General features: G+C 40.1%; 3 protein-coding genes across 4 annotated transcripts; 1 reads left to right on the forward strand and 2 right to left on the reverse strand.

The window, feature by feature from the left end:
* The first annotated feature begins 3,197 nt into the window (after positions 1-3,197).
* Positions 3,198-6,028, forward strand: LOC144197750 (uncharacterized). The gene is made up of 8 exons (XM_077718346.1): positions 3,198-3,502; positions 3,867-4,118; positions 4,579-4,851; positions 4,955-5,062; positions 5,156-5,257; positions 5,328-5,360; positions 5,447-5,518; positions 6,003-6,028. Exons 1-8 carry the CDS (start codon positions 3,415-3,417, stop codon positions 6,026-6,028), a joined length of 954 nt encoding a protein of 317 aa, XP_077574472.1. The 5' UTR covers positions 3,198-3,414.
* Positions 5,392-10,769, reverse strand: fam114a1 (family with sequence similarity 114 member A1). Its single transcript, XM_077718461.1, has 13 exons — positions 10,653-10,769; positions 9,549-9,845; positions 9,399-9,483; positions 9,100-9,326; positions 8,668-8,802; positions 8,414-8,566; positions 8,214-8,352; positions 7,739-7,830; positions 7,192-7,356; positions 6,970-7,115; positions 6,834-6,906; positions 6,689-6,742; positions 5,392-6,561 (listed from the first exon to the last, which is right to left on the reverse strand). Exons 2-13 carry the CDS (start codon positions 9,837-9,839, stop codon positions 6,436-6,438), a joined length of 1,686 nt encoding a protein of 561 aa, XP_077574587.1. The 5' UTR covers positions 9,840-9,845; positions 10,653-10,769; the 3' UTR covers positions 5,392-6,435.
* A 1,241-nt stretch (positions 10,770-12,010) lies between these two features.
* On the reverse strand, positions 12,011-23,428 carry klf3 (Kruppel like factor 3 (basic)). 2 transcript variants are annotated; one of them, XR_013326715.1, is made up of 7 exons: positions 23,213-23,428; positions 17,234-17,294; positions 16,260-16,803; positions 15,406-15,553; positions 13,993-14,099; positions 13,121-13,287; positions 12,729-12,878 (listed from the first exon to the last, which is right to left on the reverse strand). XR_013326715.1 is itself a non-coding variant. In XM_077719478.1 (6 exons), the coding sequence occupies exons 2-6, from the start codon at positions 17,273-17,275 to the stop codon at positions 12,697-12,699; spliced, it is 1,083 nt and encodes a 360-aa protein (XP_077575604.1). In that variant the 5' UTR covers positions 17,276-17,294; positions 23,213-23,427; the 3' UTR covers positions 12,011-12,696. The 2 variants fall into 2 exon arrangements, 1 of the variants encoding a protein (XP_077575604.1); XM_077719478.1 differs by lacking the exon at positions 13,993-14,099 and having other exon boundaries at positions 12,011-12,878; positions 23,213-23,427.
* Positions 23,429-24,983: the final 1,555 nt, after the last annotated feature.

Consider the following 24,983-nt stretch of genomic DNA (forward strand, 5'->3'; position numbering starts at 1 on the left):
TTTGAAAGTGAGCAAAAATGTCATGTTGAAATATGGATACAAGTAGAGGATGAAATTAAATTGGACTAATGAAATACACTCAGGGCATATTGTCTTAATTCTAATATTTGTCATCTGGACTGTTGGTAAAAAATACAAATATAAGTCCCAATTTGGTGACTAGAATGGAGCTGTAGTATTATTAACAGTAGTAGAGATTAGGAGTTGTGTTACGCATCAACTACATGGAGCTGTGCCAAAAGGAATTCCATAGTATAATTACCCTATATTGATCCATTTATAAGGTGCATTCCATTTTCAGGCGCACTGCAGGCTTTTGAGAAAATGAAAGTGTTTTTGGTTGCGCCTTATAGTGCGGAAAATACAGAAAGAATAAAGTTTATTTGCGGTATATCATCTATAAAATAAGCTGCAATTTTATTATTGCCATAAAGACGGCGGAATAGCAAGCTAAAATGTTTAAAATCAGGACCCATTTAAAGACAACATTATCGTCAAGTCATATTATCCTATGGAATGTTCTGAGAACCTCAAAAGTGAATGCAAATGACACGGGTGCTTTCTTTTACTGCACTTATAATAAAAAATAAAAATCACTGGGCTCAGCTATCATGACATGAGGTGTAAAATGGGTAATCTGGCCTCCAATCACCAAAAGGCAGTTTGCAGCTAAATGTGGGATAAGAGAAACAGGCAGTGGAAACATGAGGCGAATACAAATGTGTATATTATTAGCTTTTAGTAAGAGATAGTGACTCAGCATTAATCGGCACTATGTGAGATAATTACCAAAGGGGGTCGTTTCAAGGACATGGGCTGTCTAGCCTGGGAGATTTGAGCTTTTAACCTTGTTTATGGCAGAGTGAAAGAATGAATGAATTCAATAAACAAATGTGAGTGTTAATGGAATCCAATGAACAATAAACTTGCTTGTTCCCCTATCATAAACCTACCAACACGACGTCTTTGTTACCGAGCAAGAACATGTATTACAATATCCCAAAATAAAATAAAAAATGCGTTTGATCTTTTTTTTCTCCCTTTTGCACTCGCGAGAAGGCACATTTCAGTCTCGCTGATGAGGTTGAGATAACCCAGTTAGGCATTATGAGACATAGAAATTGTTATGTGCTCCTATAAACAGAATTTTACAGTAGTTGTTAAAAAGCTCTGCTAATATCACATACACGTCTTTTCTGATGGAAACAATGGCTGATTATTGTCATTAAAATGCTTCAGACTACCAAGAAAGAGCCATGATATACAGAATCAGCATCTATAATTCACTGCTTGGGTAAAGCGGAAAAACAATATTGTATCTTATTTATTATATTAGAGATTGGTCAATAAACAGGAGTAATTGTGTAGAGGTTTGTTGCTTTTCTATAGTTGTTTTATAACTGTTTAGTTTACGTATTTTGGTTTTAGAGTTTCTAGATTTGTGTTTTGATTGTGTTAATGATCTAATTTTACAAGCATGTCTTTTCCCCAAAAGGCCCGTAAAATGTTATGGTGCAAATTGAGACCAATAAAGCCCTTTTAAGTGTACGTGTTCATGTACATGTTTTATGTTGAGTCATAAAAAAATAAATAAATAAAAAAAAAAACAACTCGATATTTTGAGGTACCTTGAAAAACGTGGGGATTTTTGTAGTACTCTAAATTTACAGAGTAAAGGCAGTATTTTCGCACAGAGGCTTGTTTCAAGTGAAGTGCACTTGGAAGCCCATTGATTTTCCCTGATATAAAAAGATTTTATTGACGTGGCATTTTCACACTAGGAAAGGTTGCAGACGTCAGAGTGGAGAGCCCGAGAGGGATACAAAAAGGGACACTGCTGAGAAACTTATCAGCAAAGACGCGACCTTGAAAAACGGACAAAAAAACAGCATCATGCGGAATATTGAAAAGATGCATAGCTGTCTTCTTGCACAAGTAAAGATAGTAAGATTAAAATTAGGCTAGGAGAACAACCTTTGTCACCTTTGAAAAGCACATCTCCATGCGGAAGTCGATGATTTGTACTTTGCACATAATTTATAAAGCCTGAGGCAATGCCTCACTGCTCACACAGCACTTAATCACAAAGCTCTATTTTCCTCCTTGGAAAAAAATGGTTTAGCTTCCTAATATTTACCTATTTTCGTTCCTTTCTTCCTCAAATCGGTACATTATATTTTGTCTGAGCAAGCTGTTTTTGGATAAGCCTTTAGCAAAAAATAAAAAAACGGGATATGTGGTATTTTGCCCACTTAATTTTGGCACCCTAAGATTTTGATGCAACCTTCATCTTAAATTTGATGGTGCGATGCGAATGACAAAGTGCACAACCAATAGTTGTAAGCATTTTTCTCCCTGTCAAAATTGTGGCATCTTAAAAATGTTTAATAGGCTGTCAACTGTGAAGCTGAGATAAGACTTCACCTGGCAGCTGTGCCTAACACTGCATTTGTGATGTGTGTGTCGGGGGACTGGCAGGATAAGTCAGTGATTCTGAGACATCTGACTGTATAAATCAATACTCCACGGCCAAGACAAATCAAGCCAAGTCAAGAGAAATTAAGTCCTGTTTTTTGTTGTTGTTGTTTTTAGTCTTTGTTGGTCATTTTTGGAACAAAGTGTTGATGATTGTTTCTGACAACAACAAAACTGATTGATATCTGACTGATAACCCTATATATCACATGTGTCAAAGTGGCGACCCGGGGGCCAAATCTGGCCCGCTGCATCATTTTGTGCGGCCCGGGAAAGTAAATCATGAGTGCTGACTTTCTGTTTTAGGATTAGATTAAAATTAAGACCAAAGATCTATATTTATTTGATTGATTCCCCTCATTTTGAATCAATAATTGTAATTTTTAATCATTTTTTTCTGTTTTTAGTTCAAAAATCATTTTGTAAAATCTATAAATATATTAAAAAAACGCTAAAATAAACATTGTTTTAGATCTATAAAAAACGGAATATTCCAGGATTTTAATCCAGTCCAATTAATCCATTAAAAAAACGAACCAACCCGAGTCTGACACCCTTGCTCTATATCTTTAGATAGGTCCTCAAAGTCATAGCATTATTTGTATCAAATGTATGCCTTGCACTGCATATGACAACCTCTCAGACACACACACTTACCCACATAACATGTCGACTCACATTGCACCAATAGATCCATCCGTCGTCAGCCTCTACTGGGTGAACACGACAGGAAGCATGAGCGGAAGTGAAGCATTGTGCTGCTCGCACGCTGAGCGCCGAGGGCCCCATTGCGCACTTCCTCATCTTCAACTGTGAGCTTTTTCTTTGAAGGCTTGGCTTGCAGTCAAAAGATGGTCCAAGAAGGCTGCGTGCAAATTTGAAATTCAAAGTAAAAAGGGAGGAAGATTAGACGTTTGTGCCCTTTTCATAAGGATAAACATGACAAGGACAATTGTGACTAAACCTCTCCTTCTCATGATCTTCATTTTCATCATTTGCCTTCCAGATTGGTTCACTTTGTATCCAGGTGAGGGATTGTGTGTCTTAACGCTTTTTAGGGGCTTACTATACTATATATATACTATATTATTTAGTATTTCAAAATGTTTAAGTGACGGCCGGCATAAAAATGAAGACAATGGTATGCCCTTTTTGATTGTTCAATGTTGAGACATGTAGAATGGCAGTAGAAGCCTGGTCTACCATTTGTAACACATCACGTGGTTCAGTTAAGATATTTAAGCCAATTTCTTAATAATACAAATATGGGCCTACATTCATCATGTTTGCCTTAATACGTTTTTTCCCCAAAATGATTTATTTGAGTGAATTTCTATAAGCCTTCTGTGGGTGTAGTAGTTCAGTCACCATTTCTTACTTATTTTTATCAGCGTCAAAATTGAACATATTCTGCTTGCCCTGCAAATGGGACCAGCGAGTGAAGGACAGAGAGAATTGGAGTGCAGATATGGAGATGGGAAGAAAGACGTCATATGACTCCCTGCGAAAGGCTTGTGGCGAGAGAATTGCCAACAGTAGCCTAAGGCAAGACAAGATGTGGATTGAGGACCCTGGTACACGGATTTACATGTGTGAAACACAAGGGAGTGTGCCGGAATTACATGGTAACAACTCTTGTTCAGGTACCAGTCAACCTTTATACTTCTCCTAGTCCTTAAACATGGCTTCAAGGTCTTAATACTGATTATTTACTAAATTGAAATGACCTTTCTCAATTACTCAAACTCCAAAAGTGAAAGTCTAAATTGCTGTCAGAACATGGATATATTGCCCAGATTCGTACTACAGGATCGTATTAGTGCACAATTCTAGCCTATCCCAAACACGTTGGGGGCTCAGTTGGGCATGTTGAGAGGGAGAACTTAAATGGTTCCTATGTAAAAGGCAAATACTGATCAGGGGATACAATTATTTTCAAAGAAATTATAGGTAATTTAGGTCAAAATCTGAAAGGAGTCTGATTTAGAACTCTTCATTTTTTTGCTACCTATCAAAATGATTCTAACATGCATGTAATATAAAGGGTTCAGTCGCCAGCTAAAATCAAATTATCAATAAGATTTTTTCCCTCCACATTTCCAGAAGCAAAGATTGACATTGAGATATTGATGAAGCTCCAACACGGAGATGCTGACACCCTGAAGCTTACTTTATATGGCCACACTAATAGCAGCTCCCTACAGCTTCACCCACTTGAGGACGAGACAGATGATGGGGGTCAAAGCGTGGTAATTTATTGCTGTCACCAAGCCCCCCTCACTTCAGAGACATCCAATTACATTGTGTGTCTGGTGAGACTATGGAATCACACAATTTCTAACGCTGCAGAAAAGAAGGAGCTTGGACAGACGCAAGGTTTGTATGGGGAATTTATGACTAACATAAACAGTCATGAACCTTTTGCCATTGGCTGAATACAATAGTGAAAATGACTCACCCCAACAGCTGTCTCTCGCAGATGAGTGGAGTGGAATGTTAAGAATTCTTTGGCTGGTTCTTTTGTCTGTGGCATTGTTGAGTTTGACCTTGGCTTTAATCAGACAAATGAAACGAAGTGGAACCTGCAGTAAGACTCACATGTTTATATAACCACTCCAAAATGTCAAATAATCCAAAGTGTTAAATATAATAAAATTTTACCTGTACCTGTGTTCTTCAGAGAAAGTGCTTCCCCATGGTCATGGTGTAAACAGGCATCAAATTAAAGGTCAAAAAACACAAAGCCATAGAGAGGCAGGGAGAAATGGCCTGACATGGTCAGGTCAGTCAAAAAGAAATTCCTATTTACAAAATCATAATGAACTGTAAATAATATTCTTTTTCCATCACAGGACTGCCTTCAATTGAAGAGGTTGAAGTCATTGGTAAGAGATTATAACACATAAACAGGTCATCTTAAATGATAATAACAATTGTAATAATCTTTAATCATCAATTCTATTATTTCCAGATGATCCTGAAATTGTACCAGATGGACATGTGGACTACTCTAATGTTACCAGTGAAGAAATAATGAACCCAGGTGTGAAGCTTAGTAGAAAATACACATTTAGGTGATATGGTGAACCCCACTTTAAGTAAAGATTAGACTGTAGATTAAACCAGGTGTGACAGGAAACCCAAAGATGTGCTCAATTGAAATATTTACCCTCAAATCTTTCAGTTAATCTTCATCATCGTCCAATGGTTTCTTTCCCTCAAAAGAGGAGCTGAGCTGATGGACAGAATGCAACCTTAGTTTCACCACAAAATAAAAACATGACATTATCAGACACCTCAAAAAAATTCCATCTATCAATATTCATAAATGTCTATACTTGTAAATCTTGTCACATAGAGATGTGTTCTAGCTCTTTAAATACTGAAGCCACAGAAGATAGTTTAAAAAAAAATCAACATTGGGCATTTCAATAAAAATGTTTTGAATAAATCTTTGGTTCTATCAAACTTGACATCCCATAATGGCATTTAGCGTAAAGGTACATTTTTGCATTGAATTCTTGTAGGTAGAATACTGGAGAGATACAGCTAATCTAAGGTAATATAAGTTTGTTTTAAATGTCAAGTAATTTTAAACACACAAAATACAATCATCATGAACACTGGCATTTTTAAGAGTAAAATTATTCTCTTGTGTCCGTCAATGCAGCGGAGTGCAAAGAGTGCTTAGCGTATTCTTATATTAATGTAAACACAAACACATTTTGGTTATGCTGACATGTTGGGGATAATTATAAATCTATATTCAGTTACCTGGGCTGGGCATATCCATGTTAAAACAACATGTGGGTTACTTACTGAAAGACAGGCTGACTGCCAGATGTTTAGTACGTCAACATTAGTTTTGTATTATAAAGATAAATAAACATCTTCTGATGCTGCAGCCGGAATTTCTTTCACGTTTATGTACATAAAATAGAGTGGGTATGTGCGGGTGTGTTATTGCTGCACGTGTGCTGGCGGTTCTGCGGGGGTTTTGGAGCGTTGGCTTTCGATGTGGGAGATCTGCAGAACCGGTAGCAGAAGTTGAAATGCGTTTTGAATGTAGTTGGTGCTGTTGGAGCCCTGAGAACAATAGATCACAAGACTTTTTGGAACATCACAGCTATTTTGCATCATACAATGTCCAAAAAGAGTTCAGTTATTAATTCTAAGTGGTGTAAAAAAACAAAAACAAAGATACAGCTCTCACCTCTAGCAACACACTGTCAACCAGCGGACCGAGCTCCTCAGCTTTCTTCTCCCACTGAGTAACAACAGAGTGTTAGTCAATTCCCTCATTCATTACCATTATCTCCTTGGAGCACATCATCCCTTTTCCACTGGCCCACACTCACCCCAACAATTAGCAGCGTATCTGAGAACTTTCTGGCCAAAAACTCCACCTCCTTACACATGGCGCATGTTAACCTGCGAGGCAAGCGAAAGTTTGAGAAGGAATGGGCGCCAATATACTCACGCATACCAGCATACCTGGTGAGGACATGTGCCTGATCTCTTGCTGCCTTCTCCTGTTCCTGCTCTTGGCCGTGGAGGATGAGTTCTGCCACTTTGTGAAGCTGCTCAATACTCCGGGCCGTCACTTCGGCCAGACTGCCCACTGACGACAAGTAGACGGACTGTGGAAAAAAAAAAGGCAGATTGAGTGAGAACTTAAGTGGATGTTTATGCTCAGCCATATTGAGGACGGCTAACCTCCACAGACTGGAGGCCGTCCTCGCTTTTTGTCTCTGCATCTGCTTCCACCTTCGCTGCTACATCTTCCTCCTCCGCCTCTTTCTCTTCTCCCGGCTGCTCCTGCGTCTCTCTGCCTACAGGCCGCTCCACTTTGCTCACCCAATCGTGGGCGTTCATCTGAGCCTGGAGATGCATAATTAGCCGTCATTCCGCATAACGTGCAACAACTTATCTTGATCTTGTTATCACATGCTGGATTTATGCTGGTCTCATTTAAGAGCAAATCACAATATTGAAAATGACATACTGAATTGCAACTTAACACTTTCTATGACAGCAGCCAGTGGAGTTGACAGCTGTTCAAAAGTTGACATTTTACGACAAATTCAAGGGTTCAGTTTCGAATCCATTTCATATTTATGTAACATGCCCAAAAATTGATTAATTATCCTTATGCATTCACATTTGGCATGATGGTCATGGAAATGGTGATCAAATCAGACTATATGTTCATTATTCTTGGGGTATCCGATAATCTCTACCAAACTTTACGTGCATCTTTTACCTTGTTGAGTTTATCTGGTGTAGCAGCAATATGAAGCTCAAAGAGCAACTCAGTGAGAACACTCATAAATTCTTCATCAACTTCATGGCAATCTACAAGAATACAAACACACTAATTTAGACAGCTTCATTTAAACATATTTGGGGGCCACTGTAAATATATATAGTATGTTTTCAAAGATGTTTCAATTGGTTGCAAATTGCTTGAAAATGAATGAACACATTTCTATTCTATTATTGTGATTCATTTAAAATATGTTATGTTTTATCATTTAAAAAGGATTCACATCGACTCATTGGCTGCCATTGAGGATGATGATGACTTATCAGTGCAAAAAGATTGGAGGTCTATCACTGTCATTGCCAGCCAATGAGCAAAGATGGAGTAACTTTTCACAAAACAACACTAAAAATGCTACAATTAAAAAATATATTAAGACTACCTCCATTGGGAAAAAGGCCAACCAGTAATTTACCCTTAGTCTGCTCTTCATCTTTAGTCTCCTCTTCCTTTTCTTCTTCTTCAGGCTTGATGAAGACTCCCTTGATGAAAATCAACTCCTTTTTTACTTCCTCCTGCTCTTCTTCCTCAAGGGAGGCGAGGAATGCTTGGACCTGTGAAACCCATTCGCCATTATTTTTCCAATCAACAGACCCCTTCAAACTATTGGCTGACCTTGGTCTCGCTCTCATTGGACAAGATCTCTAGAGCCTCAAGGTGGGACAAGCCTTGGTAGTCATCGAAAAGAATCCCGTAATGAGCTGTTGGTGCGCTAATGGGTTGGTTACTCAGCCGTGCTCGCTCCTTCTCCTTGGCTTCCTTCAACATCTAAAAAAAAAAAAACGCAACAAAGACAAATGTGGATGAACGCCTTGACAGGATGTATGCAATTCCTGTGAATTTTAGCGTGATGGAAGGTTTTGGGGTACCTGACTCAGCGAGGCAGTCTTCTGCATCAGCGTCTTGGTCTTTTTAAAACCCGGGTCGCTCTCAGCTAGAACGATCATGGTCTTCTTTCCGATGAACTCCAAAGCATCGAGACCGCCACTGAGCACAGATTTACCCTGAAAATCCCAGCGTGACTAATTAAAAAGTACTTTCTGAGATATGTTGTGATATTACGTTGCACGATTAAAAATACATCTGAAATGATTTTTTTAAACGGTGATAAACAATAGGTGAATGTAATTCCGCTAACGTCCACTAGTGGACAGCAATCAGCCGCTGTGCCTTTTTTTTTTTTAAACAATTAAAGTTTAGGATCCAGATTAATTGCATCGAATGGTGAGCTGTGAAACATCATCTGAATTGTATTGCTAGATATGAAGCAATCCACACTCCTAGTGTCAATGTTTCCTCACCGTATTGTGCATAGCGTTGGAGATAGCTGAGAAGACGCCCCTGTTGGAGGTAGTGGCCTCAGGAGAGCTGCCCTCTTCAAAGCTTGAGGGCTGGACATTCTCTTCTTCCCCAGTTTGCTTTTCCTCTAACATATCCACATCTTCCTCCTTGGCCTCCTCCCCAACAGAAGTCTTGTGGAGACGCAGAGCTTCTCCTGCCTTCGCTTTGACGGATGTCAAACTGTGACCTTTTGCAAAAAGAGGAGAGCAGGAAAATTGGCAAAGGAAGAGTGAACAAGGATATCAAGGGTGACACTTACCCACTGTTGAAGTAGCACTGCTCAAAATGGATTTGCCCCATGAACCCCAACCTCCCCAAACTTGCTCATTAACCTGACTTGAGGTCTGCAGACAAAAAAGACAAACATTAAGAGTGTTGCATCTCTAAAATTTGGGTTTTGCTGACCAACCATGTTATCTTTCTCCTCCTCGGCACCATCTAAGTTCACTGATTGGTCACATTTTGTCAGTTGACATTCAGTCTCTGGACTCTCAGTCGTCAGGACCTCGCCGGGGTCATCGGACGCTTCTTCGGGGGTTTGGAGGGGACTCTCAGAGGTCTCCTGAGGCTGCTGAACTTCATAGGAGGCTGCTGCGGCTGTGGGGGCTTCAGGGACATCGTTTCCACTGTTAAGGTCAGGTTGAGGTGGTTTTCCTGGTGGAGGGAGGGTCTCTCCGTCAGAGGGGTCAGACTGGGACATGGTGATCTATAAAATGGAGAGTAAGAGTGAAGAGCCCATGCCCTCTATCAAATCCTAAACATGGCAAATACTTTTAGTTGAGAAGTGCTTTCACAGTGACAATGACGTGAACCTGATGACAAAGATGAAACCTAGAAATCTGGCATTTGAGTGTTGCATTACAGCTGGTAGTGGCTTGTGCGTACACCTGGGGGGTTCATGTTGGAAAAAAATCACAGCAGTTGGACTTTATACTACTACTCCAAACTTTCCATATGACCTTCATATTTGTCTCCATAAAGGTTTGAAGTTTAATGCGAGTGAACTGCTCTGTCTATGTGTTGTTGTACCACACTGGCGCCTGCTGGTTACCTGCTGTAAGTACTCGCAGAACTTCGGTCTTTCAAATTTGTTTGCTCTCCCTGTTTGTACAAACTATGATAAGATAAATATAAATATTTTTACAGCCTTGAGCTTCAATCAGCGTGCCTAACAGACACACAATACCGAAGGGGAAAAGATGATACGTACAAAAAGTCGCATGCATTATCAGTTATACAAAACAAAACATCCCTGCAAATGTTTGAAAATAAAGTAAAAGCCAGATCTGCCAATCATGAAATCCATTCATAATCAGTGTCTTTAAGGACACTGACAACACCGTTACACGCACTTCCTGCAAAAGTGACGTCCAGGCTAAAATTTATATTTTGATAAAAAAACACCTTTAACAGTTTAAACAGTTTGATTGGAGCGAGTTTGTCGCGTGAATTGCGGGACGCAGTCAACTTTAGTGTTGTTTTTGCATGTGTGGAAGGTGAGAGTGTAACTCACCCTCTTGGTACCAGCCGGCGACTCCTCTTCCGCCACGCCACGTCGGCAGGCCGTGGTGTGTCCGTACCAAAGACTAACAATCACCAAGATGATTCCCTCCTACTCCCTCAAGCGATCGTTGTAAGGAAATTACTGCTATCAAAGAGTACCAGTTGTCAAGATAGTTCACATATCTTCGTTTGGTAGTAAAGTCATTCAAATTTGCAAATCTGGGAACTATTATTTTATTTTATTGTTATATCATTTATTTTATTATTATTAAAAGTATGGAGTTTCACATGTGCCAGGGTAGAAAAAAATCATGGCTAATCTGGACTGGGTGGTTAGCTCCCCGGCCTCACAGTTCTGGTGTCCTAGGTTTGAGAAAATGAATGAATGCAGGTGGACCATCGTAGTTCATTTGAGCTTGTTATTTTTTTTGTTTCATTTTTCCGAATTGAATGTGTTCATAATTTCTGAGGTAATACAAAGTATATGAGTGCAATCAATTCTGAAAATAGTATCAATAACTTTATTAAGTGGTATGAATAGTTTGTTTCAAAATAAATGCAAAAATGCAGACATACCTGTAATGTTCACAGTTTAACATATTCCCTTTAAATTACCAAATTAGATTAAAAATAGAGAATGTCCATGAGAGCCTCAACTTTGTAGAAATGTGGAATAAATGTTATTATAAGTATCAAAATCATGCTTAATAAAAACCTGTAATTGCCCTTTCAGTCTAATAATTAATTACAAAATATATATGAATATAATATATATTACAGCTTACATCTGCAGACACACGAAAACCCTTATAAGCAAAAAATTGGAAAATGCTGATCTGTTCAGTTGCTACATTTGAGTAGCATGTTGAAGTTGATATCTTTGCTTGGGTGCCTTTGGGAACTTTCTCTTGAATCTTAGCTATAAAGTGCAAACGGCATGCTTTTTTTTTTGGCTTGTTCTTGGGAGGCTATAGGTCAGAGGGAGTGAAATTTAATTGGTGATATAATGGCCCATTGAAATATTGAAAGTAAGTCTTGCCTGGATTGCTGACATTTTCCCCAAGTAAAAAAGTGCCTCGAGATAAAAATTCCCATTTACATTGCATCACAACCCCCCTTTCCCAAAAACAGTGATAACAGATATGTTCCTGCAATTCGGATGTCCTCGCTGAAACAATAATGCCCAATGTACAGCAATGTTCTGAATAAATTGAAAATACTCTGCCAGCCAGACCTGATTAAGTGCAAGAGCGCCAACATCATTCAAAATTTTGGTTGCAGACAAGGTGTGCACTCTTTCAAATTGGGATGTACAATTGGCACAGTTAAACTCACCTCTAGTATGGATGTGGAATGTGATATAATGTGAAAAACACAATTTGTTGACAATTTCAGATCATATTGTTTGATTTGGTTTTATGCCTCCAAGGAATTTTAAAGCCTAAAATGCTTTACATATACTGTAGCTATTTGAGCATTTTTTTGGAATGTAGTTGGGGCCTTTTAGTGTTATTAGTGTAGCAATTCAGTTCTAATTGTGTACTGGTAGCAAATAAAATATTCATTGTAAGACTCAGCTGTTTATGTGTGTATATATTAATAATACTAACATGTGAATTGCCTTACAAGCAAGAACAAAGAGTGCATAGACCTAAAACTGGGATTGAATCATTGGATACCATCAATAGCCATAGAAGTCCAATCCATTTTAACTGGGAGGATTTGCAGTGATTGATTACGGAATTTGAAAAAAAGTGTGCACATCACTTTTGGACGTGTGTGCAAGGAGGAAGCCGTCTCAAACCAGCTGAGATGTTGCAATCCCTCTTAAGAGACCTGCCATATTGTAATAATAACGCAACGTGAATGAAAAGGAGCATTGTACGAAAAGCAGTACAGCACCAGCTCATATTTGGGTTAGAGAGGTGAAAGCTTGCCCCAGTCCACACATTGGGCTACAATATTAATCCCACCCCCCCATCCTCTCCACAAAATCCAAGTGGTCCAGTCCAATTGTTGACCAGTTTACTGGCGACTTGTCCTGTGCTGAGCTTTCACACCAGAAGGTGGCGCTTCTTGTGTAAGGCCAAGTGATCTGAGCGAGAGAAGCTGCGCTCGCAATCGGGGCATTGGAAAGGTTTGACTCCCGTGTGCTTGCGAAAGTGGCGAGTGAGCTCGTCAGACCGGGCAAATTTCCACGTGCAGCCTTCCCACATGCACTTGTATGGTTTCTCACCTGTAAGGGTGCAAAAACATTAAAAACTCATTAACGGACTGAACAGAAAAACAACAAATTGAGCTTATTTCAAGAGTATTTTTTTTTTTTAAATCCTTTCTCGATAGCATAAAAATGATAATAATCTCCATGTATACTCAATTCTGGATCTCGTTGCCATATATTCGCAAATGTGGTTAACTCTGTGAGAGCACCCCTGGCGTACATGTTGTCTGGGGAAAGAATAGAGTGGAGTATCTTACCGGTGTGCGTCCTGCGATGTGCTTTGAGGTGCGAACTTTTCGTGTAGACTTTGTTGCAGCCGGAGAAATCGCAGCGGTGGATTCTTCTTTTCTTCAATGAGTCTGGAGAGTCGGCGGGGAGGGGGTGTTGGCTGGCTGAATGGACAATGACTGATGGGTTGTTGCCCCTAAATGCGGCGAGAATTGATTGAGTGTGTTAGACATTCAACCAGTGAGAAGATTTTTTACGCATTTTTTTTCTATTCATGTATATTTTGTGGCTAGTTCAAAATGTTGGTGTTAGAAGTCAAGGTTTGAAATAAAATATACATCCATTTTAAAAACTCAACTTTTTTTTTTTACATGATTCCAATCCTCAGAAAAGGATATGATTGGGCCAGATTTGTAATCACATGATTTTTGGACTTTCATATAATGTTTGCAGGAACCTTTTAAAAAGGTAAACATCTTCTCAAGTGGAACCTTAATTTAACCTATAAAAGCTAACATGCGATAAGAAATCAACCGTTTTTGAATCGTTTACAAAGAAAGGAGTGGTCTCTCCCCATCAACACTGTGTATGTGTGCATGTGTGGACAAAGGTGTGATAAAGTGGCAGTTTAAAGCAGGTGCAAGGTGTTGAAATAGGAATCTTTGACATCGGTCTACAGCTAAGGAATGTGCGGACACACACAGAAAAAAACAGCCACACACATACACGATGACCCAATCTGTTTCCCAGTAACGAGGTGACATGACCTATATATTTCATGTACAGTACATGTGGTGTAAAGCATGCTGGAATAGAAGTTTAGGGGTGATGACAGGCCAGGTCGCACCCACAGCCGCACTTGGTACGCTGCCAATGACCTCAAAATGATGCCAACAACTACCTGACTGCACTTGTCCAATAAATGGAGGATGAAAGGCAGAATAAGAACAGATGAGCGATAGAAGAAGCAGAGAAGATGCGGGACTTGCAGATGGCAGACGACAGGCTCTAAAAGAACACACACACAGGAAGCAAACAGGAGGGATCTGGTTACAAAAGAGAGAACAGGAAGTGGAAGGAAGAGTGGCGGCGACGGGATTCGGATGGCTGATATAAACTTGTAAGGCCGTCTCCTTGCATTGAGACGTGTACCAGAGGACATGGACGACTGGAAATAAAAAAAAATAATAATAACCAGTGCAGAGAAGGAATTTGGAGTGAAGATGAAATCAAAATGGGCCCCCTCTTTTTGTTGTTGTTGTCGTCGTCTTCATGTATAACAAAACAGTTGATTGTCATTTACAATAGAATTCAATAGAAGTTCTGTCATTAAACTAAAATAGAACTGCAAGTAGTCGCAGTTTTTAACCTGCAGATACACAGTGGAAAAGTTTGTCAGTTATAAAAAAAAATGGTGTCATAAAAATAGTTAGTTGTTTTTCCTTTTACTGGTACAAATATTCTAGTGCTCAATTATTCATGGGTGTTAACACATGCTTAACACACAATGACTCTTAAAATCTGGTTTGTTTTTATTAGTGTCATGAATGGTGCTCTTAGCATTTGTTTTGAATCCATCTATATAATTAAACAGACCAATTAAAACTTTAATAATACCTCAAGATCTATATATAATCCCTTATAAGTGAAACTTAGTATAAATGCTGCCTTGCCACATTGTGATAGGCATGTGAATTAATGTTTTTAACTCTTGTTTGTTTTTACAATACGTTTATGAGCATTGCTGGACTAACTCAAGCATTTCACTACTTTCTTAAAAATTATTGTCTAACGTGTAATCTAATGGAAGAAAAATTCTAGTCCGAAAGCTAAAATAAGGAAAAATTAGGCTGAAAACCGTAAAGGGAAACCAATTGATAATTAAAAGAATCACTCTGGAACTCAAATGCAACAAAATCAGTGCAGTCAAGTCAGGGTGAGAAAAGAGAAGTAGGTTAGGGTTGCTCCCACATGGGGAAAAAACAGAAAAATAAAAGTTTACAAAGCTGGAAAAACAACCTGGTAACCAAAAGGGGGGAAGAGGAGAGAAAATCAAAGGTTGGGAAGTGAATGTCGCATGTCCTCTTCCAATCGCAAATGCTTTTACTCAGCCAAAATATCCTCTCTGGTTGTTTTAAGCCACAATTCAGAAGTTTTCCGCCGGCAGAGTTTTCCAAAACTCCAATTGTAAGTAGAACTCTCTCGAAAATACTGGCATGAAGCAAACGCGCCACTTTTGTCTACATTAGAGCTTCTCAATTGTTCTTTAAAAAATGCATCAGTGTGACTCGGTTACATTCCACAGTAAACTTACTCATATTCGTGTTGTATTCTGATGACGGATGACTTGATGTCGTGGCTGCTGTGGTGCTCATGGATGAGTTCAGGCTGAGGCTCAGTTTTGATCCGCTTGAGCAAGTCGTGGGCATCGCCTCGGCCTTCCGATGACTTTGTGGATTGCACTGTGCAGGAATAATATCAATTTCAATGGGACGTCATGGTTTGGCTTTTGCCACGTTAGGTTTTTCCATTCAATAAGTTGAGTAATGTTGAGAATTTAACTCACTGGCAGTCAGGTAAAAAAGAGAGTTGCTCTAAAATGCACAGTTTTTTTTACATTGATCACATAGTCACTGTTAGGATATCTGTATTTACAAAGCCGGAACTAAGGAAACAGATGAACAGCATTCCTCCGGTTCTTAAGCATTAAAGTTATTTCATGAAATGATAATTTGTTCATTGGCTCGTGATAAGGAAGTAAGTATTCCCTATTGTAGGCTGCATGCTTGTTGTTATTGGCATGTGTTCAACACAATCTATGTGAATGAAATGTGACATTGTTTCTCAGTCAAAACGGATAGGACGTCTAGTGCCATCAATGGCATTGAATTATGAGCTTTTTCAGCCAGGTGTCTCATTTTAAATGGATGTCAATTGTTGTGGCCGATGAGTTAGCAATAGTATTAACCAGTATTCTATTTTTAGTTCAAAAATAATTGTAAAAATATATAAAATAGACATTGTTTTAGATCTATAAAAAACTGAATATTCAAAGCTTTCAATACAGTTCTTTTAATCCATTTATATAAAAAAAAATCTAAATATTATATCTAAAATGGTTCGGCCCTCGTGAATTCAAGTTGACGTTAAAGCGTCAGGGGGGCTTACCTGTCTTGTGCTCTCTGCTTCGATGATGGTGATGATGAGGGTCATCGTCCGAAGTAACAGGCGGGCTCACCATTATGGGTTGGTGCAGGTGCAGAGAGGAGGGGTAGAGGACAGACAGAGGCACCATGACCGGAGACACCATGACCCCCGAGCTCTGGATGACCCCCGAGCCGGAGCCCATCAGAGGAGCCACCATGGCAGGGTATGACAGCGAAGCGTGGGACGGCGGGGAGTGCCGCTGTGTTAGTTGAGGGGAGCGGCGCGGTGACACACGGCCGCCCCCACTGTTAGGGGACGGCGGGGTGCTGCGCGAGGAGGCCGGCGAGGAGGCGGACGAGCAGTGTGGGGAGGAGGACGAGGAGGTGGTGGTGGAAGAGGAGCGTTTGCTCAAAGACAGATCCACAGGCTCTAACTGGGTGTGCGACGGACTGGCTGCGTGCGACTGGGCCAGAGCCGCCATGTGGCTGTGGCGGTAAAGGTGAGCCGGGTGGGAGAAAATAACGCTGTAAGGCTCCGGGGTTTTCACCAACGATGAGTAGAATGACTGTGAAAGAGAAGAGGAGAGGATGCAGGAAAAGGGAAAGGGAACAAAAGAGCAGAGTTGAACATTTCCGCTCATTGCCGAAAACAAGCATCTACCTCGCAAACAACTACAGGCCGCCAAGAAATGTTAGCGTGGCTTGTTGGCCCGGGAATTTCTCCCAGAAGAGGGTGTTGATTGGTTGGCGGTATGGCGAGGTGTGCGGCTATTGTATGCAAATGTGAACCGGACTACCGCTTGTTTGTCCCGGAAGGCTTGGAATGTGGGAACCGGGCCGTCTAGACACGTAAAACGCGTGTGGGTCGCTATGTACAGGCTATTGTACAGTACGGCATGGAAAACATGTCCAGGCATGATGTGAGCACATAGACTCTCACCGTACACGCATAAAAAACAAACACATACAGCACACACAGACAAACACGAGTCTTACCGTCTCCATGTCTGTCTTCAGAGGGTAATCATACATCAGCATGGCTGCAATGGGCGAACTCCTGCAAAGCAAAACACAAATGATTCAAGTTATATTACGTACATGGTACTTAATTCATGGGCTGCCAATGATGACAATAAAATCCCAAAGCAATCCCTGTTAACAGGATATAAACAATGCAAATTCTAAAAAGTCACAAAAGAGCACTAATGCTCTCTAACAAGTACTGACATGTAAAATGTTCTAATTTCTCAATAAACAAGTTATAGTTCATAGAGAACCAAATCCATCCAATCAGATTTGGAGACTGCACGAGAGCTTCTTACTAATTCTGTTGTTTATCAGCTGTGGTTCAAATCAGGTTCACCTGCTTATACCTTGCCTACATCCTCTTCCTGTGAGAACATTTTCACAAACTCTACGCAATAATCAACACCAGGTCCTTTCCTGATTTGCTCCAGCTGCACTCATTGTATTGGGTATCACTTGCATCCCCAAATAAATCTCACCACATGATAACAAAGCGCAGCCAGTATGCACGCACACCAAGTCTAACCACAATGACTGCTGACTGATGGTGACTAAGTGTGCGTCATGTGTTGACTACAGCCTTTAGGTAATATGACTTGTACTGAGAATGTACCTTAAAGGTGTGTGTCGGTGTATGTGTGTGTGAGATGATCAAAGTCCATGGTCAGGGGACGAGTTAGCCTTTAATTATTAACAAATAGGCAAGAACATAGGCCGTCACTCCCTTCCAAAACAGACACGAATGTTAGGAGTGAAGAGAGAGAGCGAAATGGTTCGGCGGATCAGGAAGGGCGTGAACATGACGACACGGGCCTCACCCATGGCGCGGTCCCGGAGAAACAAAGAGCGAGCAGTCAGGTGTGGCCTGTGTGCGTGGGTCTGCGTTCTTAACCGGGTTTGTATTGTGTTGCAGTTCAACTGAAGGTCAAGCAGTTGTTCTATTGCGGTTGCCAATCAGGTGACGTTAAGAAGACAAACAGACGTTTCATGACTTTGGAGACAATATAGTCGACAGTTCCTCCTTTTATAATTATTTTTTGACAATGCTCAGACATAATATGCTTCACATACAACAAGAGAATAACTTGAGATGCAGTATTTTTGGGTTAAAAAAAATGTGAAGACATTGATGGGCTCAGAGTAAAATAAATTTGTGATGTAATTCCAAAGCTCTTCTAAAATTCCAAATATATCCAAAAAGGTCATAAAATGTAAAAAAAAAGTGCATTGCTTTCCTGAAAGACATGATCGCACGTTTCCCCCCACATATTTGATGTCTTTGAAAGTTGCTTTATATATGCTTGTAGGGCTTAATCTGCTTGTCAGAACATGCAACACATGGGAAAAATCTATGATGACATGCGAGGCCACACACAAGGCCACTCAGTTTTATGCATTTATGTTGAAATTACTTTACAAAAGTAAATCCGGTAAAAAAAAAAAAAACACTACAAAAAAATAAAAAATGGCAGTAAAAAATATTGCTAAACACATTTTTCTAATATAGTTCCCTTTCTCTTCTATTAAAGATCCCAATTTGGTGCATGGCTACCTAATGTATTTGCCTGACCTACTTTGATTGTCACCCATTAAATAAAGCAGACTTTCGGCTCAAATTGACCTGCTGGAAATTACGCAATACAAAGCGCTTACACACACATACACTTAGTTGAAGTGCCAGTATGTGCTGCACCTACTTTGTAAATAAGTTGCCTACCTGTGCACTCCCCATGTGTGTGTTTGTGCATGTCTAGCATGCTGGGCAAATATTGTCCTTTTAGGTCAGTGGCGCTACTGTGTGTTCAACCCCGAAAGACACATCCCACTTGAAGGTCCTTTTGCTTCCCCAATCTTCTTCAACACCTCTAGACTTTCTATTTATCTGTGTCGTGCTTTCTTTCTCCCCTCTTACCCCTTGAATGATAAAGAACAACATGACTGAGGGGGGAAAATATTGTGGCTTGGAGTCCTTTGCTACTGACTTAACCACACACTTACACACACACACACACACACACACAGTTGTTCAGTGCACACAACCACACACTACGTTTTCTGCTTGCTCGACAGAATACACACATTAAATCACTAAAGGCTTAAATTATAACAGACATGAACACATGCTCGTACGTACGCACGCAGACACACATGAACACAAATGAGGGGGGGCTTGCGCGTGCACGGTCTAATGGCAAAACGGCTGTAGATGATGAGATCACCAGAGAGAGAGAAAAAGAGAGCAAACCTCCAGACGACAGCTTTGTCCAAGAAACACGCCACAACTCACATTTCTCCACATTCTTTTTAGTCTTTCTGGGTCTTTACGGACTCATTTCCACTCTGAGCTCATTCCTGTTTTCACCCCCATCCTTTCGATCCATCCCTTTTTTACTCTGAAGGGAAGGAACTGATTGGAACCGACTGATTAGGTGGCCAACTGAATGACTCATTTAGGTGGTGAGCTAATAGCATGCACTGTTGGTGTTTGGCCACTTCTACTAACACCTAGAATTTGGACTCAGAAGTCTACTCTATAGGACAAAAAAAAAAAAGAAATTGTAAAAGGTTTTTTTGCTGCTTCACGAAGACAAGTGTCCATAAAAAAAGGGAAAAAAAACAGGTACTTGTGATATGATCGTGAAACCAGTAGTCAACATAATACTTAGTGTCGCAACACGTAAAAACAACATGGAAACAGCTTTGAAACACCCTTTTAATCATTAGTTAACACTCACAGTCAAAATGAATTGGACGGTTATCAAAGTCGATGTAATTCGGTGAGTCAAATACTCATAGGTAGACGCTTCTAACCTCATCTAAGAATGTGATATGCTGGCCTATTAATACAATTTCTGTATTTGATCAATTTTCCAAATAAAAAAGTAAACTCTTACTTAAGAAACATTCACTTTTTTTCCTTTGGTTGTGTTCGCACATGGTTTTGTAAGTAGCTCCAACAGATGGCTGAAGAGTTGAATACAGCATGATTGAAAAAAAAAAGGCTTTTAAAAGGGTAAACATATCTGATTTTCTTTGCCCAGTTTCTCATACTTTGTAAAGCTCAAAACGCAATGTTGACAATGTAATTTTTCAATTTTTTGATTCACTCCAGCTTGCAGACGGAGTTCATTTATCGTAACTTTTACTCTCCTTACCCTCAGCCACAAATACACAGGGGGCTCTATTGTTGTGGTGTATTGGTGTCTCATTCCAACTGTTGACACCATTTCCCATGGAACATTTTTACACAAAATCCTAAACAAACCACGTGTTTGGCATATTTTTGACAGTACATGATGGATGTAGTAGTTGGAGTAAATACAAATGTTTCTATTGCTGACTACAAGTGCTGTTTTCCACTATTATTGTTTTGTCTGCCACTTTCTCTACTTCTGCATTCCATACATAAAACACATGACCAATACACTACCTGTACACAGTACACAATATACCGTATTTTCACGACTATAAGGCACACCCTCAATGAATGACACATTTTGTTATTTTCCATATATAAAGCACACTGGATTATAAGGCGCCTTGTCTATTATGGAGAATATTTAAGACATTTAAGTGCGCCTTATAGTCGTGAAAATACGGTACTTTTTAAAAAAAAAAAACATTCAATTTAAACAACAAGTACGGATTATCAGACTCCTAAATTTCACCTGTCCAGGAAACAAAGGTTTTCATGTTTTTAAAAACCATGCAAAATCAAACAGATGAGCTCAACAGTTACTCTTAAACTTTTTCTCCACTACAATCGTGCTCATCTCCCTTTATGAGAGCCCCTTACCAACCCCTCACCCCTGACTCACACCAGCACGGAGCCCCTTTCCTGCAGAATATATGACTGTCTGGAGAGGCGTACGCAACGAGGCCATCACTCAGCAAAGACAAACCGAAACACATAATTTTACACGTGGAAAGACATGCCGCAACTGACATGCGTGCTCTTCAAGACATGTACTCGGCAGAGAGGTGAAACTTTCCACAGACCAGCGGAAGCCCTTGCACTGTTATTATTTCCACACGACGTGATGAGTCGGGGGCTGTAAAGAAGAGAGGGAAGCCAGAAAAGGAGAAGGAACAAGGGGAGGGTGCGGGCAGGGGGGCTGCTGCTGGGGGCCTGTGGTTTCCTGTCTCCCCCTCTTTAAGAAAAAAAAAACACTCGACCTCCCTACTTAAATAATAGGAGAGGGGGACTGGAAGAAAAACAAAAAACAGCCCCGCTGACCAAAACTATGTCAAACTGGAAGAAGTGAGGAAGCAAATATGACCAAATTACCATAAACCACAAACTAGTGGAGGTAGTGGTGTGTGTGTGTTAGGTGGGAAGAAAAAGATCCGGCGGTTGAGACGCAGGGGTTGTGTAATGAGTTTTTGTATTATACGTGCTCTTCCTCGGCCTCTTCGGTGAGGATGACCAAATATTCAACAGCTTCTAGTTTAATGTTTAGCTCTTATCCTTCACAAGACGTGCCCTTTGAGCATGAGCAGTGTGTTTGTATGTGTGTGTGTGAAAGCTCTCTTGCGCATTTTGTTCCACCAGATAACATCAGCATGTTGATTCAGGGAAAGAGGCGTAGAGGAGGGTGGAGAATCGGGGGCGTGTGTGTTTGTGTGGAGGGGGGTGGCGGCCCTTGAGACAAACTGGTGTCCAAATAATCATAAATAACTTTCCTTAAGGCTCCACCAGTGCTTACAAAGGACTATGAAGTCAGACAAAGGGACCGAAGTTGCCCCCGTTCCAGTAATCCCCCCCCCCCCCCCCCCCTCTCGTCCACGAGCGTCTCTCCTCCCTCGGTTCTTTCTCGTTGGCCTCTAAACAGGATGAGGGCTTCATATGCCAAGAGGAATGTGTGACGCAAGCCTCGGCCTTGAAACAAAGCACAGGAAACGCGGAGAGACACAGCGAGGAGATGGAGGGACAGGCCTTCGTTTGGAGGTTGCGGGGGGCGACGTGCCGCGTACGATGTGACTCGCACACCTGTCAGCTCATGCCGTGCGTGCGGCTGTCACAGCATGGCGCCCAGTCAACACAGAGATCCACCATTGGGGTCATATTCACTAGGATGACATAATTAACTACATTGTCCTTTACAAAGACAGTTTGATGCCTTGGTATGAAGGTGAGGGGTAAACTTGAAACTGTGACATGCAGGACCTTGCTGTAACCAATTGTACATTACATTTTGATTGATTTGCAGCCATAATATTAATAATTAGAAATAATAAATAAGTTTATATACATATGTATAACCAACAAAATAAAATATATATATTTTTTTAAATTACACGACCAAGATACTTACAATAAATTGGACTTTGGCAGATCCAATCAAAACTACTGATATAAAAATATCAAAAAATAAAAAATACATAAGTTTTAGTTTAATGTTTTAAGAAAAAGCAAGTCTATACTCAAAGATGACTTAACAATGTTTCCTAAATACGTACCTAATTGAAAGTGCGAATTCACAACTGGTCAGAGACATTATAAATTCCACTACAAAAAGACCTAAAGGAAGTTTCATTTAATACATTTTTTAACAACACGTGGAAAGAATCAAACCTGTGATGATTTAGTTATTCTCATATGACAATTTTTCTTTTAAATTATGAAGATTTTGCACACTAGTGACAAATGCGCTCATCTCCATGTCGGGATTCGAACCACGACCATTTGGTCCCGGATTCCAATAAGTAAACGCGAAAAAAACAGCACGTTTTTCCCTAGCTCTTACACACACTACAGAACAAAATCATTTCTAATAACAAATTAGATGTAATTGTTTTCCAGTGGAATATTTCATTTAGAAAAACGATCTCTAAGTTTCAATGCTAGAAACAAACAATTAGACAGCAACGACAACTATAGATCTTAATTGATTGCAATTCTAGACAAAATGACAGTAAGTAAACGATCAACATACCGGTCAAACTCACCTTTAAGTTGAAGTGGGGGCCGTCTACTTTCTGGACAACTACTGGGAACAAACTTTCTCCACTTTAGTCCTCTGCAAAGTGATTCGGCTTCGGCAACACTGACATGAGATCAAGTCCGTCGACACACTGAGCGAGCGAAAACTTCCCTAACTTGCGAAATTCAGTGTCAGTCAACGTGTGTCTTCACTCGTTTCTACGGAAACTACTGCTGTCACATGACCCACACTCTTTTCTCCATGGGGCGGGTCCGGGGCGGGGTCTTACAATCGCTGCGTGTGCGTGCGTGCGTGTGTATGTTTTGTTTTTTTGGGGGCATGGCACTTTAAGAACTAACGGCTATCTGACAGTAGTTTCAGTTTCGTGTTATTGGACGTCTATTGCTGTCAATGGCAGTGGAACTTGATCATGCAGTGACAGCCCTTCCAACTCAAACGGATTGGAAATCCATAATTTGTGGCGATTGGGTTTATAAAAGGGGAGATTTGTTGATGTAAATCCCTTTCATATAGGCTACTATGTACACCCAAGAGTGGTCGCCAGTCAGCTGTAGAGTACACAGAGAGACAGATGACCATTCACACTCACAATGATACCGCCAATAACGGGAATTGAGTTCGCGGCTGCCCGCAACAAAGTCAGGCGAATGAACCACTACTCCATTGCGCCGCTTAAAGTAAACAATTTAGAGTTTTCAATTTGCCCACCATTCATGTTTTGGGGATGCCCAAAACCCACGCATAGAACATGCAAACTCCACCCAGGAAGGCCTGAACCCGGGATTGAACCCTTGATCTTGAAACTGTGAGGCGGGCATGCTAACCACTCACTGTGCCACCTAATTTAAAGTTATTTGGCAAGCTTTAACAACATAACTAAACAAGTCCTTCAGGGTAATTGCATTACATTGTTTGCCACAGAAAATCAAGAATCATGAATTAAACAGTTAAAATATGAAAAAAATACATACAATGTTTGCAATCCCCAAAATGTGGCTGTCACCCAAAACTACTTGCTTTGTAAAGTTAATTAAATAAAAAAAAACCTTATTTTTCTTGTCTAAGAAGAAATTGTGCACTCAAATCTCACCACCTATTACCATTTGATAGTTATCCCATCATATACAAGTCATCAAGGAACTCATTCGTTATTTTTTTGTTGTTGTTGCAATTCTGGGTGTGACAACAAAACTATAATTGGTGATCATGCCTATTACTTTTATAGTGGTGCGTAAGTTAATACATGTTTATGGAATGACAAAAAAAATGAAATTTGGGTGTGCCATCGTTTTCGGTTTGGAGATTTTTTTGTTGGGCAGGGCAAAGTCAGCGGAATAAGAAGACTGGTTTGGGTTTAGTTTCGTTATTGAGACTTTTATAGTGGATTTATGTAAAAAATGGTCTTCTATCATTATATAGCTAGCGGTGATTCATCCTGGAATTTGAGTGTGATAGAGATTTAAAAAAAACAGGGGAAATCATTTTCTATAGCGGTATCATTTGAATTGCCTGTAAAAAATATGTTTCAAAAGACGGAAAGTTGATGTATTGAACCTTTGCACATCATAAATGGTGGTTCGGGATCCAAATTTGTGTAATTTTTGAGGAAATTCTTCCGTCAACTTCCTATTGTGTCAAAAAATTCATTACCAATTGTCAGGAAAAATAGTGGCACAAAAAGTCCTGATGCAAATTTGAAGGGTGAGAAGTAGGACATTTTATGATTCAGACTGAATTTGTGGTTATGGGACTTTTTTTTTTTTTAGATGGGTACA

Source organism: Stigmatopora nigra, chromosome 6, assembly GCF_051989575.1.
Source record: "Stigmatopora nigra isolate UIUO_SnigA chromosome 6, RoL_Snig_1.1, whole genome shotgun sequence".
In the NCBI taxonomy this organism is placed as follows: domain Eukaryota; kingdom Metazoa; phylum Chordata; class Actinopteri; order Syngnathiformes; family Syngnathidae; genus Stigmatopora; species Stigmatopora nigra.